The sequence below is a fragment of the Capra hircus genome, chromosome 3, assembly GCF_001704415.2.
Source record: "Capra hircus breed San Clemente chromosome 3, ASM170441v1, whole genome shotgun sequence".
Taxonomy (NCBI): domain Eukaryota; kingdom Metazoa; phylum Chordata; class Mammalia; order Artiodactyla; family Bovidae; genus Capra; species Capra hircus.
Window position 1 is genome coordinate 97345136 of NC_030810.1, and position 14766 is coordinate 97359901.

The window sequence follows — 14766 nt, forward strand, 5'->3', positions numbered from 1 at the left end:
AAAGCAGAAAGGACTGTAAGGACACACCTCTGACTCACCATCACCTGTCTTCCAGAATGTCCCAAAGCTGGGGCAGGCAGAGCAGGAGTCACAGGTGCCACGACCAGGAAGGACCTGCTGCCCGGCTGACCACATGTTGGGCAGAGGCCAGGGAAGGGATGCGTGTGACATGGTCTCTGCCCTCAAGGAACAAATTTCATTCTGGAGATAGCTCACCCTCTGTGGTTCTCTAAAAAATGTATTTACCATGTGTCACCTTTTGCTTTTTATTGGTGATGGTGATTTTCAATGGAACCCTCTTGGAGGGAAAAAAACAAATATACTAAATGTAAATATCTGCTCGGTCTAGTTCAAGTTTACAATATGCAGCTCACAAGGAAATAAATCTCAAAAAAAAAATCATCTAAACAAATTTTCATAAATTTGGGAATGACATATACATACTACTAAAGTAGATAACCAATAAGGACCTACTATAAAGCACAGGGAAACTTGGGTCCATATTCTATAATAACCTAAATGGGAAAGGAATCTGAAAAACACAAGATATTTGTATGGGTATAACTGAATCACTTTACTGTACATCTGTAACTAATAAATCATTTTCATATAGTTTTATTCATTAATTTTTGGCTATGCTGGGTCTTCACGGCTACAGAGACTTTTCTCTAGCTGCAGAGAACAGGGGCTCCTCTCCAGTTGCGACGCATGGGCTTCTCACTGTGATGGCTTCTCTTGCGTGGAGCACAGGCTCCAGGGCGCACCAGCGTCAGCAGTTGCAGCACGTGGACTCTATAGTTGTGGCTCCCAGGTTCTAGAGCAGAGGCTCAATAGCCGGGGTGCACAGGCTTAGTTGCTCTGCAGCATGTAGGATCTTCCCAGTCAGGGATCAAACCCATGTCTCCCGCATTGGCAGGTGAATTAATTCTTTACCAATGACCCACCAAGGAAGCCCTGTTTATCACTGCTAATCAGCTATACTCCAATATAAAAAAGGGCTTTTTTAATTCTAACTTTAAACATAATATATTCCAAGAATCCTCAAAATGTCCAAATTACAATAAGGGCGTGGCAACTCTGGACAAAATTACAGAAATTGCTGCCATAGTAATACAGTAATACAGGAAGCAGTAGAGGCAACTCAAGTGAGAGGCAGAGGGTGGATGCCAGCATCTTTGAGGTTAAATTCCAAAGTAAAAGTGACCTTTATGAATTGCAGAAGTGATCAGGAAAAAGAGAGAAGAAACCACCACACACACACACACACACACACACACACACACACACACACACACACACAGAAATTCAAAACGGCAAATTTAAATAAAACATCTGGGGAAGGGGAAAATTTGGTTTTCCCCCAAATGTAAGGTAAGCAATAACTTCTGCAAATACTACTTTTTAAAAAAACTGTCTTGAAGTATTGTACTAGTCCAGAATAAGAAAACTACTAAAAGTAATTGTTCAGTGAAACAAATATGTACTGAGTGCCTATCAGATGCCAAGGCACCATTCTAGGTACAAGGGTTGTGTGCGCTGTGTGGACTCAGTCTCATCCAAGTCTTTGCAACCCCACGGTCGGGTGCGGGTATTAGAACAAACACAAATGAAAAGACACAATTCTTTTCCTCAAGAGGCACACGAACAATAAGCACTTGAGGATTTGTGTGCGTGTGCATCAGCTCATTTGTACAAAAGATGGAAGAGGTGTGGAGAGTGGACAAGGCACTAGACTGAGGACCAGAGAAGAGAGAGTCTTGTCTCAACTTGTCTGTAATGGGCTCAGTGATTATGAACAAAGTGCCTAAGCAAATGGAGGACCAAAGTAGTGCCCCTCCCACAGGATCACAAGACTAATTAACAGCTGACCGGGGGAAAAATTTTGGTCTTCTGGCTCCTAGACCAGTGAACCTCCCAAAATACAATGCATATGGCAGACAGATAAAGAAAGAAAAGTAGAGGAGAAGAAAACCCTCTGGCTTCAAGTCATCTGCAGAGAAAGGAAAGATGAAAGAAGGAGAAAAAGGAAAGAGTGGGAGTGAAATAAAAGGTTAAGTTGTGGTTCAAGAGAGGTCAAGAAAGGAAGCACTTAAAAGTGTATGCACAGTATCAGTATAATGTAAAATCTGATTCTATTCTCATTCAAATCATAGCTTAGAATTTTTTGCCCTAAAACCATTAAGGACCAATAGACAAGGTGTCCAAAAGTGATACATGTGAATAAAACTTGAAGAAAAAGAGATAACAGAGAGGAAAGGGAGGGGGCAGTTTATAATAATATCATCTAAATATATATAAGAAGCCCTTCTAAAGAGACAATGTGGACCCACTGTGCTCAGATGAATAAGAAGAAACAGTACTTATTTCTCATATAAGATATTATTTACTCTACAGCTTTTACGTCACCAAGTTCAAAAATCTTTGAAAGGCAGAAGGGTTAAAAACTGGAATGGCTGATTAAGGATACATTGGTTCTGGAAATTATTAACATTAAAAAGGGAAGACCCCAAGGTACACACCTGATAGAGAATAATGAATTATGACTGGGCTCCAACCAAGTTACTGCATTAGAATCACCTGTAAACCTTGAAAAATGCAGGATCTCAAAATACGGAATTTCAGACCTACTGTGCCAGAATCCTTGGGTGTTGAGGCCAAGAGGCAGCCCAGATGATGTTGATGCAGCCAGGATGTGGACTTTGTTCTATCACAGTGGACCAGGTAAGGAGTGAGACCACTAGGAATGGCATCAGAGAGTGGGAACTAGATCAATGCAAATTTTGTGGGCAAAATAGAATTTCTGTGGGTGTGATATTTTTTAAATGTATTGTAAGGCTGGTCTGAAGCATCCAAGCATATCCCACTGAATTCAAACATTTTCTAAAGGTCCTGAAGTCAGCAACTATAGCTCAGGTGAACCAAAAGTTACTGTTTTAGGCTATAAGCAGTTCACAGAAGAGGCAGCAGAGCAGGAATGGCACAGAGATACCAAGAATGTGGGTAGATAGTTTTAAAAAATCAAAAACATCAGGAAAAAGAGAGACTAAAAAAAAATCACTCTCATCCTCCCTCCCCAAAAAGAAACAATAATAAAACAGAAAGAACAAGAAGAAACAAGTTCTAGGGTAAATTTTATCTTCATCTGAAAGAAAAAACAATTACTTTTTGTGATTTTTTTTTTTAAGTAAGAGAAGAATTCAACTGAGAAATCATGTAGCAGGCAGCAAAACCAGGGAGTGACTTCCCATTGCAAAGCAAAAGAAAACAAGGAGCAAGGGGTGGTCTTGGATAGCTGTTTAGACAATCAGACAGATGAGTTGACAGCTCCCTGCTTCAGGAACTCAGTGATGTTTAAATTAACAACTGGCCACTAGACTAATACAGGAACACTCAAAAGTTTAAAAGGGTGTTATAATTGATACCTTGGCAAAACACAATGACAATAAATTGAGAAGATTCAAGCTTTCACTACTATACTCTGAAAAGTTTCAAGATCTGCACCAAGAAAAGGGCTTTTTAATCTCTTCCATTCCCATGTAGTTTAGCTTGTGAAGAACACTTGTCTAGAAATCAAAATATCTAAATCCTGTCTTTGAGCTAACACTAACACTAGACTTGTCCATCTGAAAGCTAGCTAGTAAGAGCAGTACTTCATCAGGGCAGAAGTATAGGTCCTAGAATGAGAGAAGCCCTGTGTGTCAGAGTTATCCTATTCCTGACATGTCTTATCATTAAACACTTAATTTAGCAAATCACTTTACAAACATATTTATTATTCCCTCCAACTCTCTAGAATAAGTGATTTCTGGTTCTCTTTCATAGATGAGGAGATGACAGAACATGAAGACGATTTACTAAAACAAGCTAATGGTAGACCAAGGATTATAATGTTCAGACTAGCCCATTGTTTATACTCCTCTATCCTAAATTTACACTTTACTAAAGCTTTCGCTCAAAGAAAAAGGAAAGGCAAAAATACTATCATATGTTTTGCTTCATCATCACACAGCACCTTGGTCCACTTCTGAAATTCTTAGGGACCCAGAGGTGTATGGACTTTGAATTTCCAAGAAAGGTTTGGGGTTGAACAACCCAGCACTGTGATAATAACTTTGATGTCTTTTCAACATCTGTGATTGGCATGTCGACTGCCTGTTAACAATATACAAAGAGCAAATCTTTCTTAAGCCCATCATCTTCATTACTTTCTCTTTGCAAAGAGTCATAGCTGAAGTACTAAGTTCTTTGGTAAAGGTAAAACTTTCTTCAGATTAAGCTAGGAAAAGAAGGGGCCACTTCCAGTTCAACAAACATGCACAAGCCACCATCCCACTGGAAGCAGAGAGTTCACAAACAACAACAACACACAGTCCTGCCTTGCAAAGGACTTTCTGAATACCTTTTGACTGCCACCAGTGTAATATACATTCTCATAATTAATCCTATTAGTTGGGTAATTTCATTCCCATTTTATTGGTGAGTTCATACAACCGAGCTGGATTTGAACCCAGGATTAAAGCGCAGAGCTCCAAAGCCCAGGTTCTTTCCACGAAACAGTATGGAAAGAAATTTGGATTCTACGATAGTGGGTGGGATGGGTAAGATACGACTGGATTTCCTTTCCTCGATCCAACCGTGTTCAGAAAGACTGTTGCAGATATCCAACCAAAAAGAAGCTCTGGAAGGCACCACTTTGAATTAACGTATCCACTCTTCTTCACCCGCCCCTGCCCCACCCCCAACCATGCCAAAAGAACAGCCTTAGCTGCTGCCAGGTTGGAGGAGTTGGTGATCGTCACACCACATTCCTGAGGCTGGACACAGACTCTGAAACTGCGCCCGAGCTCTGCGCCTCGGAAAGAATAACAGCAGTAGAGATTTTTAAATCATGTGGCTCAGCATGCAGCCACACCAGTTTTCCTACTGCTCCTGCCTCCACCTTTCAAAGACTCGAGCCAAACTTTACACATCGGATTCTTGGGGAACCGTGGAACTCAAAGCGTCAGAACTCGGGCGCGCCGCAAAAGCCTGTCCCCATCCAAACCAAACCCACCCATTCACATCGTGGGCCTTCCTTCAGCATTGCTGAGTCTGGCTGTGAAGGTGCAAGCCGCTGGGTTGGGACGCCCTGCCCCCGCTCCCTCCACGCCAGAATCTGGCATTCCTCCGCTCAGCCCATCTGTGGTCCGCGGCCAGCGATGGTTGTCCCAGGCAGCCCGCCCCCGGCTCTCCCCCGACCCCAGGAAACACGGAGCCAAATGGGCGAAATTTCCCAAATCCCCGAACTCAAGTGCTCCAAGAAAGGGAGCTTCTGAGGCTTGCTGCCCGGCCTCCCTCCGGCCGAGGAGGCGTGTGTGGGACCCAAAGGCGGAGGGGAGCTGCAGGCGGCGAGGGGCGAGGAGGAGGGGGCGCACGCAGGGAGCGGTCTGATGCTGTCCAAACTTTAGGAACTAAGTGGCCTCACTGCACGCCGACGGCCGAGCCCGGCCTTCTCGCCAAGTGGAGGACGGAAGGGTGGGAATGGTCGCCCCAGGTGGCCAGCCGGGCCGGAGGGGCGTGAGCCGGGGCGCCGGGGACAGCACCCCTCAGTCGGATACTCACCACGCGCCGGGGCCGCGCGGCACAGCCACAGTGCCAGCAGCGCCCACAGCGGAGCGGGGCGCAGGGCGGGCATCTTCTCGGTCGCCTCCTCCTCCTCCGCCGCCGCCTGGGCAGATCCACATGGGGAGGGGGTCCCGACAGGGGAGCCCCCACTTTCTCCTCCCCTCCTCCTACTTCCGCGGCTCGCGGCCTCGCGCGGCGCCCCGAAGCTCAGACTTCAGTGTCTCCACTGCCTGCACCCCAAGTCCGCCGTTCCTGGGCCGCCGCCACAGCCGCCGCCCGAAGTTTGGCTGAAACTTTCTCGGGTGTGCAGCGAAGCAGCCTCGTGTGTCCTTCCGCCTCGGCCGCCTCCTCCCACCGCAAACCCCGCCCCGCTGTCGCCGCCGCCAGGCCCCGCCGCCTTCGGCACCCAGGGGTTTCCCGCAGGAAGAAGCGCCGGCCCGGGCTGCGCGCGGAGTGATCTACTATGAGTCCTCAGACACCCCCAGCCTTGCCAACCCGCGTCGAGTCCGGACGCGCCTTAACTCACTCGGCGCTGGAGCGTCTCTCAGGGCCGGGCCTCTGCCAGGGGTGGTGTTAGGACTCTGAACTTGAATCACTAGGGTAGTGAACTTTCCGGGAGAGACAGACATCATCCAGCGAGATGGGTATCGCCTATATACAACCACACATCCACACACTCCCCGGCTAGCTGAAGGAATGCAACAGAGAAGGACCGGTGCTGTCAAAGAAGGCTGTGGGAGCCACGGCGCCAAAGTCCATTTAAAATGAACAGAGCCATCGAATGGGCTGTGCTGCACCCTTCATTCATTCAGTCAGTCATTCATTTAGCAAACATTTCTTAAGCACCTTACTTTGTGTGGCAGTGTGCCTGCAGTGTGCCTGGTACAATGGACTGATACTAACGACACTTGATGCACAAGCTAGCTTTGAGGACCGAGACTTTGCTGCTTCTTTCACAGAGGAGCTGGGGTGAAAGCAGAAATCTTAAAAAGTTAGTAAAATTTGCATAGGACAAGGAGATCAGCTAAGGATATCCCATTGTAAGATGATAATATCTGAAACTTGGAAACAAACTAAATGCCCACCCATGAAGAAATGGATGAATAATGTATGGGATATTTTAAAAATGAAATGTAATACAATGGAAAAGACTATATTCATATATAGAGATAAATATGAGGTTTATCTAGAGAGATAGAGATAAAATCTTGATAGTTTTAAAAAGCTAACTGAAGGAGATATAAAGAAAAACTATATTATTTATGGATGCATATCACAAGCTATATAGTAAAAGAATATAACCAAACTAATGCTTACTTTCATGACAGGAGAGTGGGGGATGTGATCAGGTACGGGTACAAGTGGGCTTGTTATTGTAAGAAAAGAACTGAAATAAACAAAAAGTTTGTGTGAGCATAGCATTCCAGGGGAGAGCCATCATGAAAGCAAATAAGAGAATCAGTAGATGAGTCTGGCATTATTAGCAATGACCAGAGTCAAGGAGGGAGAGGAGGTTGGGACCAGATTATGCGGTCCCTGACTGACAAGCAGGGGATGGAGGGTAGGGTTATCTCTCAGGTCATAGAAAACCATTGAAGGTTTCTGAACAGGAGTGAGACTTGAAGGAAAGAAAGGTTGCTTGATGATCCTGTGCAAAATTGACTGTCAGGAGCAAAAGGTGAACTGGAGTCCAAGAACTAGTCAGGAGCTTGTGAAACAGTCCAGGCATGGGGTGATGAAGGCCTGCAGTAAGGAGGTAAATGCCAGAATGGAAAGGAAGGAAAAAAAAATGGGAGGGAGGGGAGGCAAACCTCTATTACTAATTGGATGTGGGAGTTTATATCCTGTTGGGAAGGGGAATCTTACCCACAGAGCCTCTCCCTGGCTCCTATAGGGAGCCGAACTTCTAAAAATGGTAAATATAAGGCCCTTACTTGACTGGGCTCCAAATCTTATCCTCCTGGCCCCACTGTGAACTTTACGCATTAACAGTATTGAATGACTTGAGATTCCCCCAAACATAACTTCTTGTTTTAGTCTCTGTACCTTCTGTCCCCAGATTTGGAATGACTCTTTTAGCCCTTCCTGTTGGTGAACTTCTAATCATTCATCCTTCAGTCCTGAGAAGGATCTACAGACACTGCAATGACTTTGTACCCTGCAGACAGTCCCTCCACTGCACTGCTTCTTTATCTTCCACTGTTACCTATTTTTTCACACAAGATCATTTGTATTTCTATCTTCTCAACCAGATCAGAAGTTCTTATGGGCAAGGACCATGGCCTTATTCATTCCCAGTACCTATCACACGCAACCCCATGAACTGTATTCCACCAGGCTCCTCTGTCCATGAAATCCTCTAGGCAAGAATACCGGAGCGGGTAGCCATTCCCTTCTCCAGGAGGTCTTCCCAACCCAGGGATCGAACCCAGGTCTCCTGCACTGCAGGTATATTCTTTACTGTCTGAACCATCAGGGAAGTCCCACATAAGTACTACAGTGTACAATAAAACAATGCCAAACAAGTGTAATAAAACAAGTATAATCACAGGTCTGTGAAGTTCCAAACTGGATTTTAATAAGCACTTTATAATAGAGAAGTGAGTGCTATTATTGAAAGTAGTCAGCTTGAGATGCTAGAAACTCTTTTCAAAAATAACATAATTAGTCAAAATAGTTTTGGAATTTCCCTTCTACAAACGTGTTCAGAAGAGTCGATAACATTACTTTTTAGCTGTTGACCTGTGGGGTTACCAGCTTGATCATTTGTCTTACTCACTAAATACCATTCCTAATGACTTGGCTGTATACAAATTTTCAAAAGCACCTGCAAAGATTAGATTTGTCGCTATTAAAATATACCTAGAAGAATGTAAAAGTAATCACCTCCAAAGAGCAGCTCCAGAAATGACTGTGGCTATGACAACGTTATTAAAATAAGTATGTGATTTCTCAAGCTGACTGTTTCAAGAAAAGCAATTATTTTGTTCACATATAAATTTTGTTGAATTTGTTATTGTGTTAAATTTATTGCACAGGATCCCATAAGGACAAAAGTAATACAGAGTAAATGTTCTGAATGGAAGTAGAAGGCTAAGACTGAAGAGGTATTTGAAAGAATGTGTTTTGAAAAAAGCTATGAATATAAACTGGCAAAAATGAAACAAAAAGGGAGCTTAAAAATCAAGGGAAGAAACTGAAATCAGCAAAGACTGGGAGATGAGAGCAAGTAAGTTTAACCCATCAACTGACATTTTGGTGAATATTAACCATGGTCTAAATTGTATAGGAGGAGTTGAGGGATAAAGAAAGAGAGACAAGTATTAATAACTGACAATATCCAATGTGACAAGTGGAATGTTGTGAGTTCACAGCTGAGGGACTATGTGTCATGTCCCAGAACAGGGGTGGTCAGGGAAAGATTTCTGGCAGACCGCAATAGCTGGACTAAGAACTGGAGGACCAGACGATGAATGAGGTAAAGAAGAGACAATTTCTCATGTTTGGAGGTCTAATCTATATCAAGCACAGGGAACAAGCATAGAGGAAGGGGGACAATAGAGATGAGAGATTATTCCCTATACCAGGAAGATAAGAACTTAGACAGGGGCTCCAGATGTACAGAAAAGACCAGCATTGACTCCTAAGTCCAGTAACTGCTTAGGTGAGAGAGGAAGGGTAGACCAAGGAGTCAGCAGTGACCTCAGTGTCTTGAAGTATACTGAGCTATTCCCAGATATAGGAATGACAGGAGAAGGAAAAGGAGGTTTGGTGGAGTAGATAAGTAGGCAAAAGAGCGGTGTAGCTGAAGTGAGAAAACTGTTCAGCAGAGTAGCAGCCATGGCTGTTGACTGCTTTAAGGAGAGCTGGGAGGAGCCCGACTGATTACCAGAATGGAACTGCACTGAAATGTGCTTTCTGCTACTGGTCTCTCCCCAAAGCTAAACCTAAATTCCACTGTGTGCATTTAGATGATCCGTATCAGAAGCGAGGGGTCCTGCGGTGGTGTCTCCAAACACCACCATCTTGAGGTGCATCTGAGGACATAAGATGCCAGGATCTACCTGGTGTTGTCAACCCAAAATGTATTCAGCAGTTTAAATACTCCACTAGATTGGGAAATGGCCTTCCCCCAAGGACAGTGCTTCTAGTCAAAGCAAATTCTACTGTATAGGAGGAACTGGCAGGAAAATATTCAGGTGATCCTGTAACTAAACAGAGTTACTGCCATTTCTTAAATTTCTATAACTTGACTAATAGACAGGAAAATGAGATACCACAAACTTTCATCTGGGGAAAAACCTCAGTCTCCAAGACCAAACTAAAGTCTACAGACCATCCACAGTAGAAAAACATGAATAAAAGCCACCACTAGTTTTGGTTTTGCCAAAACTGAAAATATACATATATGTCTTTACTAATTATAACTTACACATAAAATTGCCTCCCAAGACAAATGCAGAATTAGGCACTTGTTCATAATTTATTCTATCAGATCCAATAAGCTGGAAAAAAAGCCTCAATGGCAGAGATCCTGTGTTATTTGTCTATTTTGCCCCAGTTTGTATTATAGAAATTATTGCACATAAGTGCCCAACAATACATGTTTTAAATAAATGTTTAATGAAAAGTATATGTCTGTGTGTGTGTGTGTGTGTGTGTATATATATATATATATATATGTATGTATATGAATTGGGGAGAGGTACAATGTTGACAGAAAGCTTAGGTGTCTTGGACAATCCAATGCTGAATTGATTAAGCACTATACATGTTGAAGAAGAGATTCTGTAGTACGTATCCAGCATGAGTTGATATATCAATCTACTTCATAGCTTGACATATCAAGCTACTCTATACATCTCACCATACAACCTAGGAACCCAGGAATGTGTAATGAAATGTTTATGGAAGCAGGGATTAAAAGGAAGATTTCTTTGGAAAATAATGCCTTGCATTCGTGCAGTGCTTTAGGCTTTCCAAAACACTTGGAAGTGTATTATCTCATTTGATCCTCAAATCAGTCGTGGGAAATAGCCAAGCCAGTCATTATTATCCATTTTACAGATGAAGAAACTGAGATAGAGCATTTAAGTGTCTTGCCTGAGGTTATAGAAGTAATTGGTGACAGAGGTGAGACAAAAACCCCACTCTTTGAGATTTCTTATTGTCTCATTCCACTATCCCATCTGCAGCCCTGTGAAGCACATCCAAAATAATATTTAGGGAGGGGACCTCTGGGCAGAGGTCTGGACACAGCTTCTTATCACTTCCATTTTGGAACAGAACAAGCTGACCTACTTATAACTAGGAAACCTAAGCAAGTGAAGGCATTCTTTAATTTAAAGGCATTTTTTGAGAGCCTACCCTCTGCAAAACATGTCCTTGACTCCATGGCAGTGCAGACAGGAATCAGCACCAGCCCCTGTTCTCCAGAGATCACGGCGCAGTGTGGGAGGCCAACACACAGACAACACAACGACAGCGCTGATACAGCGCTATGGGCTATGGGAACGTAGAGAACACTGGGGTTAATTCTGAGGCTGCTTTCAATTCATCTTGTCTCTATCCAGCAATATGGAAATGACCTGAGGTGGCCTATACAACTGGACTGTAAATGGTATAAACAGAAGAGCCATTTCTTATCCATATTTATAATCCCACAGTAGTCAGTTCTACATCTTGCATGGAATAAGTGTCCAATAAAGACACATTCTGAGAGGTCCATGAGTTTGGCCAAACAAAGGATAAGTTACAGAAGGCAGGAGTTAATCTCAAGATTTAAACTAGCTCTGAGAATTAAGAGGCAGTCAGACCCTTCAACTGCACATAGACCCAAATGGGTAATATAAGAAATTGTAATGTGAGCTCCTTGACATATTTTTGTTCTTTTAGAAATGTGATTATCTCAATTTAATTGATGTCAAGGACAGGAAAATTTAAGATTATCCTTTTATAGTTAAATCTTCTACATATGTATGTACTGTGTACCATATGAAAATATCACCTATGAAACTTAATTAGCAATCCAAAATTCCCTGCTATCCATGAGATAAGCAGGAAAGTTAATATGAGAATGCTCACTTTAGAGCGTCCCTGACTTAAAATTTTCTTTTAAGTATCAATATTTTATGTTTCAATTTCAAAATAAGTATATACTTTTTATATATAATGATATAAAAGAGAATTAAACTGTGTGTATCAGCATGTCACCCTAGTTCAAGAACAGCATAAGTCCACAAATGTGTAATTATCAAACCACAATATTATTGGATGAGTTGCACTGTTTCAGTCACTAAAATGGTTATGCAACTCCAGATATTTGTGAAATGTTAAGGTGTTTGTTCTCATAAACTCTTCAGTTGTTTCCACCCAGTATTCTTATTTTCTTCCCTCACTAGCCAAGAAATTCTTGAGCAGTGAGGTCCAGGCATACAGAAAGTTTCCACCTTGAAGTCTGGAAAAATGTTTTAAACTATCTGAATGCAGCTCATATCCAAGTCCACTAACGTGGAATTCAAACTAGTAAATAACTAAGTATGAGGACGGGAGCATCAAGAGTAAGGAAAGTAAGCATAAAAAAGTTCCTTCTAGAGTAATTCATCAGGAGATAATTAATGGGTGGCAGCAGGTATTTACAATGAAAGTGTACATGGCCTTAACGATGGGGTTTGCTCTGAAAACATTCTAATTAAAAAGGGAAAGAGTAATTTTGTAGGAAAGTACAAATCATTGGTGTGTATGTGTGCTAATACGTGCAGAGACAGAGGTGGTAATTGCTGGGCTCAGAGTAGGTATCTGTTGCTAAAGATAATGACCTTGTAAACATACTAATAGAGTTTCCAACAAAGCCGAAAGTACATCATTATTATTTGCCAGTGTGGGGTGGACTGTGAACTTGGAATTCAGTAGGTAGATCTGCTGGATACAAACGTACTGTTTTTAATTATTTTGATTTCTGTTAAGAACAGTGTAAAATGAATACTCTGTTCTCTTGCTCAGACCATAGGCCTAATTGTTTTTCTTTCAAACCACTGACTCACTCCCTTGTATTCACACTTACTGAAAGTTTAAGCAAGAAAAGAAGAACAGATGCTAGCAAGACACAGAATGTTTTCCACATTAGGATCTATATCTGAGTCCAGGAAAGTATACCTCATTGCTGAGAAGAGCCCTGTGAACAGTTTACACATCCGTTGGTTTCTTTTGCAAGATATAGTTAGCTCAAAAAAGCCTTCTTTATTTGAACTCCTATGGTCTGGAATATTTGCCTATCTACTGATGACTATAATTTTAGAGTATTTACTCAAGACAATGGTTGGGGAAATAGACATACTGGTAAGTAAGGGAAGGAGTAGATAGGGTGAACACAAACTGACTTCTGCAAGCTCCAAGTACTGGAATTAGCAGACAGATTTCAAGTTTTGAAAAGGCCAACTTGGAACATGCAAGATTTAGTAGAGTTCCTTGGTCGTCCACAGCTTGGGGTTGTGAGAAGAAACGGGAAGTAAGAATAGTTAAAGAGAAGAAACACAGAACGGAAGAGTGGGAGAGGAAGGTGAAAGGGTGCCCTGGAGTAATATGCACCTGCGTAGAAGTGGGGAAGTAGCACGAACACTAGAAAAAGAAGAACCACTGTGGAGTTCCTCCTTACACTGCCCCCTCTTCCCTCCTAAAGGGCAGGGGTAAAGCCGCAGCATCATTCTAGAGGTAAAAGAGAACCTCACTCAGGACACCTCCCAGAAGTCCCTCCCAATAACTCCGAGTGCCCCTGCTCTAAATCAGTTTCCTCCATCATAAGTATTTATAGATAATAATAACAACAACCATTAGTAATGATAACAGCAGTTCACATTTATGGAGCACTTCCTGAGTGTCCGGCCCCACATCCAGCACTTTACCTGAGCATTGTTTATAATGCTCCAGCCAGCTTAGGAGTAGTCATTATTACTCCTACTTCACAAACAAAAGTGGAGTCTGAGAATTTGCCCAGGATCACGCCTGCCAAGCAATGGCACAGCCCATGTAGCTGACCACCTCCAGTGGCACACGGTTGACTTCTGCATGGTATATATTCCTGCCCACAAGTCTCTGCCTGACAGATCCAATCCCATCTATTGTTCAGACCCCCCACTTAGGAAGTGAAAAAGTTGTCCTCATCTCATTTATTTTAAGCCTGGTCTCCCAAGCTTCTTGTGAGACAGAGCTTAACGGTATACCTCCCTTGTGGTCCCCTATAGCATGATGCCCAATATCTTGCTTGTCAGCCTCAAACCCTAGGGCATCTCAAGGACTTTATTTCCCTGCTTCTGTCTCCCAAATAAGAGAAGGTCAGACAATTATGTAGGCTGGTTCCACACGACAACTTTTTATTCTGAAATAGTGCCTTCTATGTGTACCTAATAAGAGACAAAGCCAGGGGAGAAAGAACCGATTCTATTTATTGCCATATATTTTTAAAAATTATAAACTATATGAAAGTGAAAGTCACTCAGTCGCTTCTGACTCTTTGCCACCCCATGAACTATACAGTCCATGGAATTCTCCAGGCCAGAATACTGGAATAGGTAGCCTTTCCCTTCTCCAGAGGATCTTCCCCACCCAGGGATTGAACCCAGGTCTCATGCATTGCAGGCTGATTCCTCACCGGCTGAGCCACAAGAGAAGCCCTAGGATACTGGAGTAGGTAACCTATCCCTTCTCCAGGGTATCTTTCCAAACCAGAAATTGAACCGGGGTCTCCTGCATTGCAGGCAGATTCTTTACCAACTGAGCTATCAGGGAAGCCCAAAACTATATATACATATATATATATATATATATATATATATATATTTAAAAATTAAGGGAAAATCACCTATTATATTACCACTGATAGCATTTTGGTATATTTATTCAGTTGTTCCTTCACATGACATTTCAAATAGTTATAATCACCCCTGCGTTCTCGGCTACTTCAGTTCAGTTCAGTCACTCAGTCACGTCCGATCCTTTGGGACCCCATGAACCGCAGCATGCCAGGCCTCCCTGTCCATCACCAACTCCCGGAGTTCACCCAAACTCATGTCCATTGAGTCAGTGATGCTATCCAGCCATCTCATCCTGTTGTCCCCTTCTCCTCCTGCCCCCAAACCCTCCCAGCATCAGGGTGTTTTCCAATGA

The 14766-nt window shown here is 42.8% G+C and overlaps 1 protein-coding gene across 1 annotated transcript in view; it reads right to left on the bottom strand.

Moving 5' to 3' along the window:
• NOTCH2 (notch 2) overlaps positions 1 to 6041 on the bottom strand; it is a 179205-nt gene extending 173164 nt beyond the window's left edge. The window contains exon 1 of the mRNA XM_018045986.1: positions 5602 to 6041. Coding sequence (XP_017901475.1) covers positions 5602 to 5674 — 73 coding nt within the window. The 5' untranslated portion in view covers positions 5675 to 6041. The remainder of the gene's footprint in view (positions 1 to 5601) is intronic.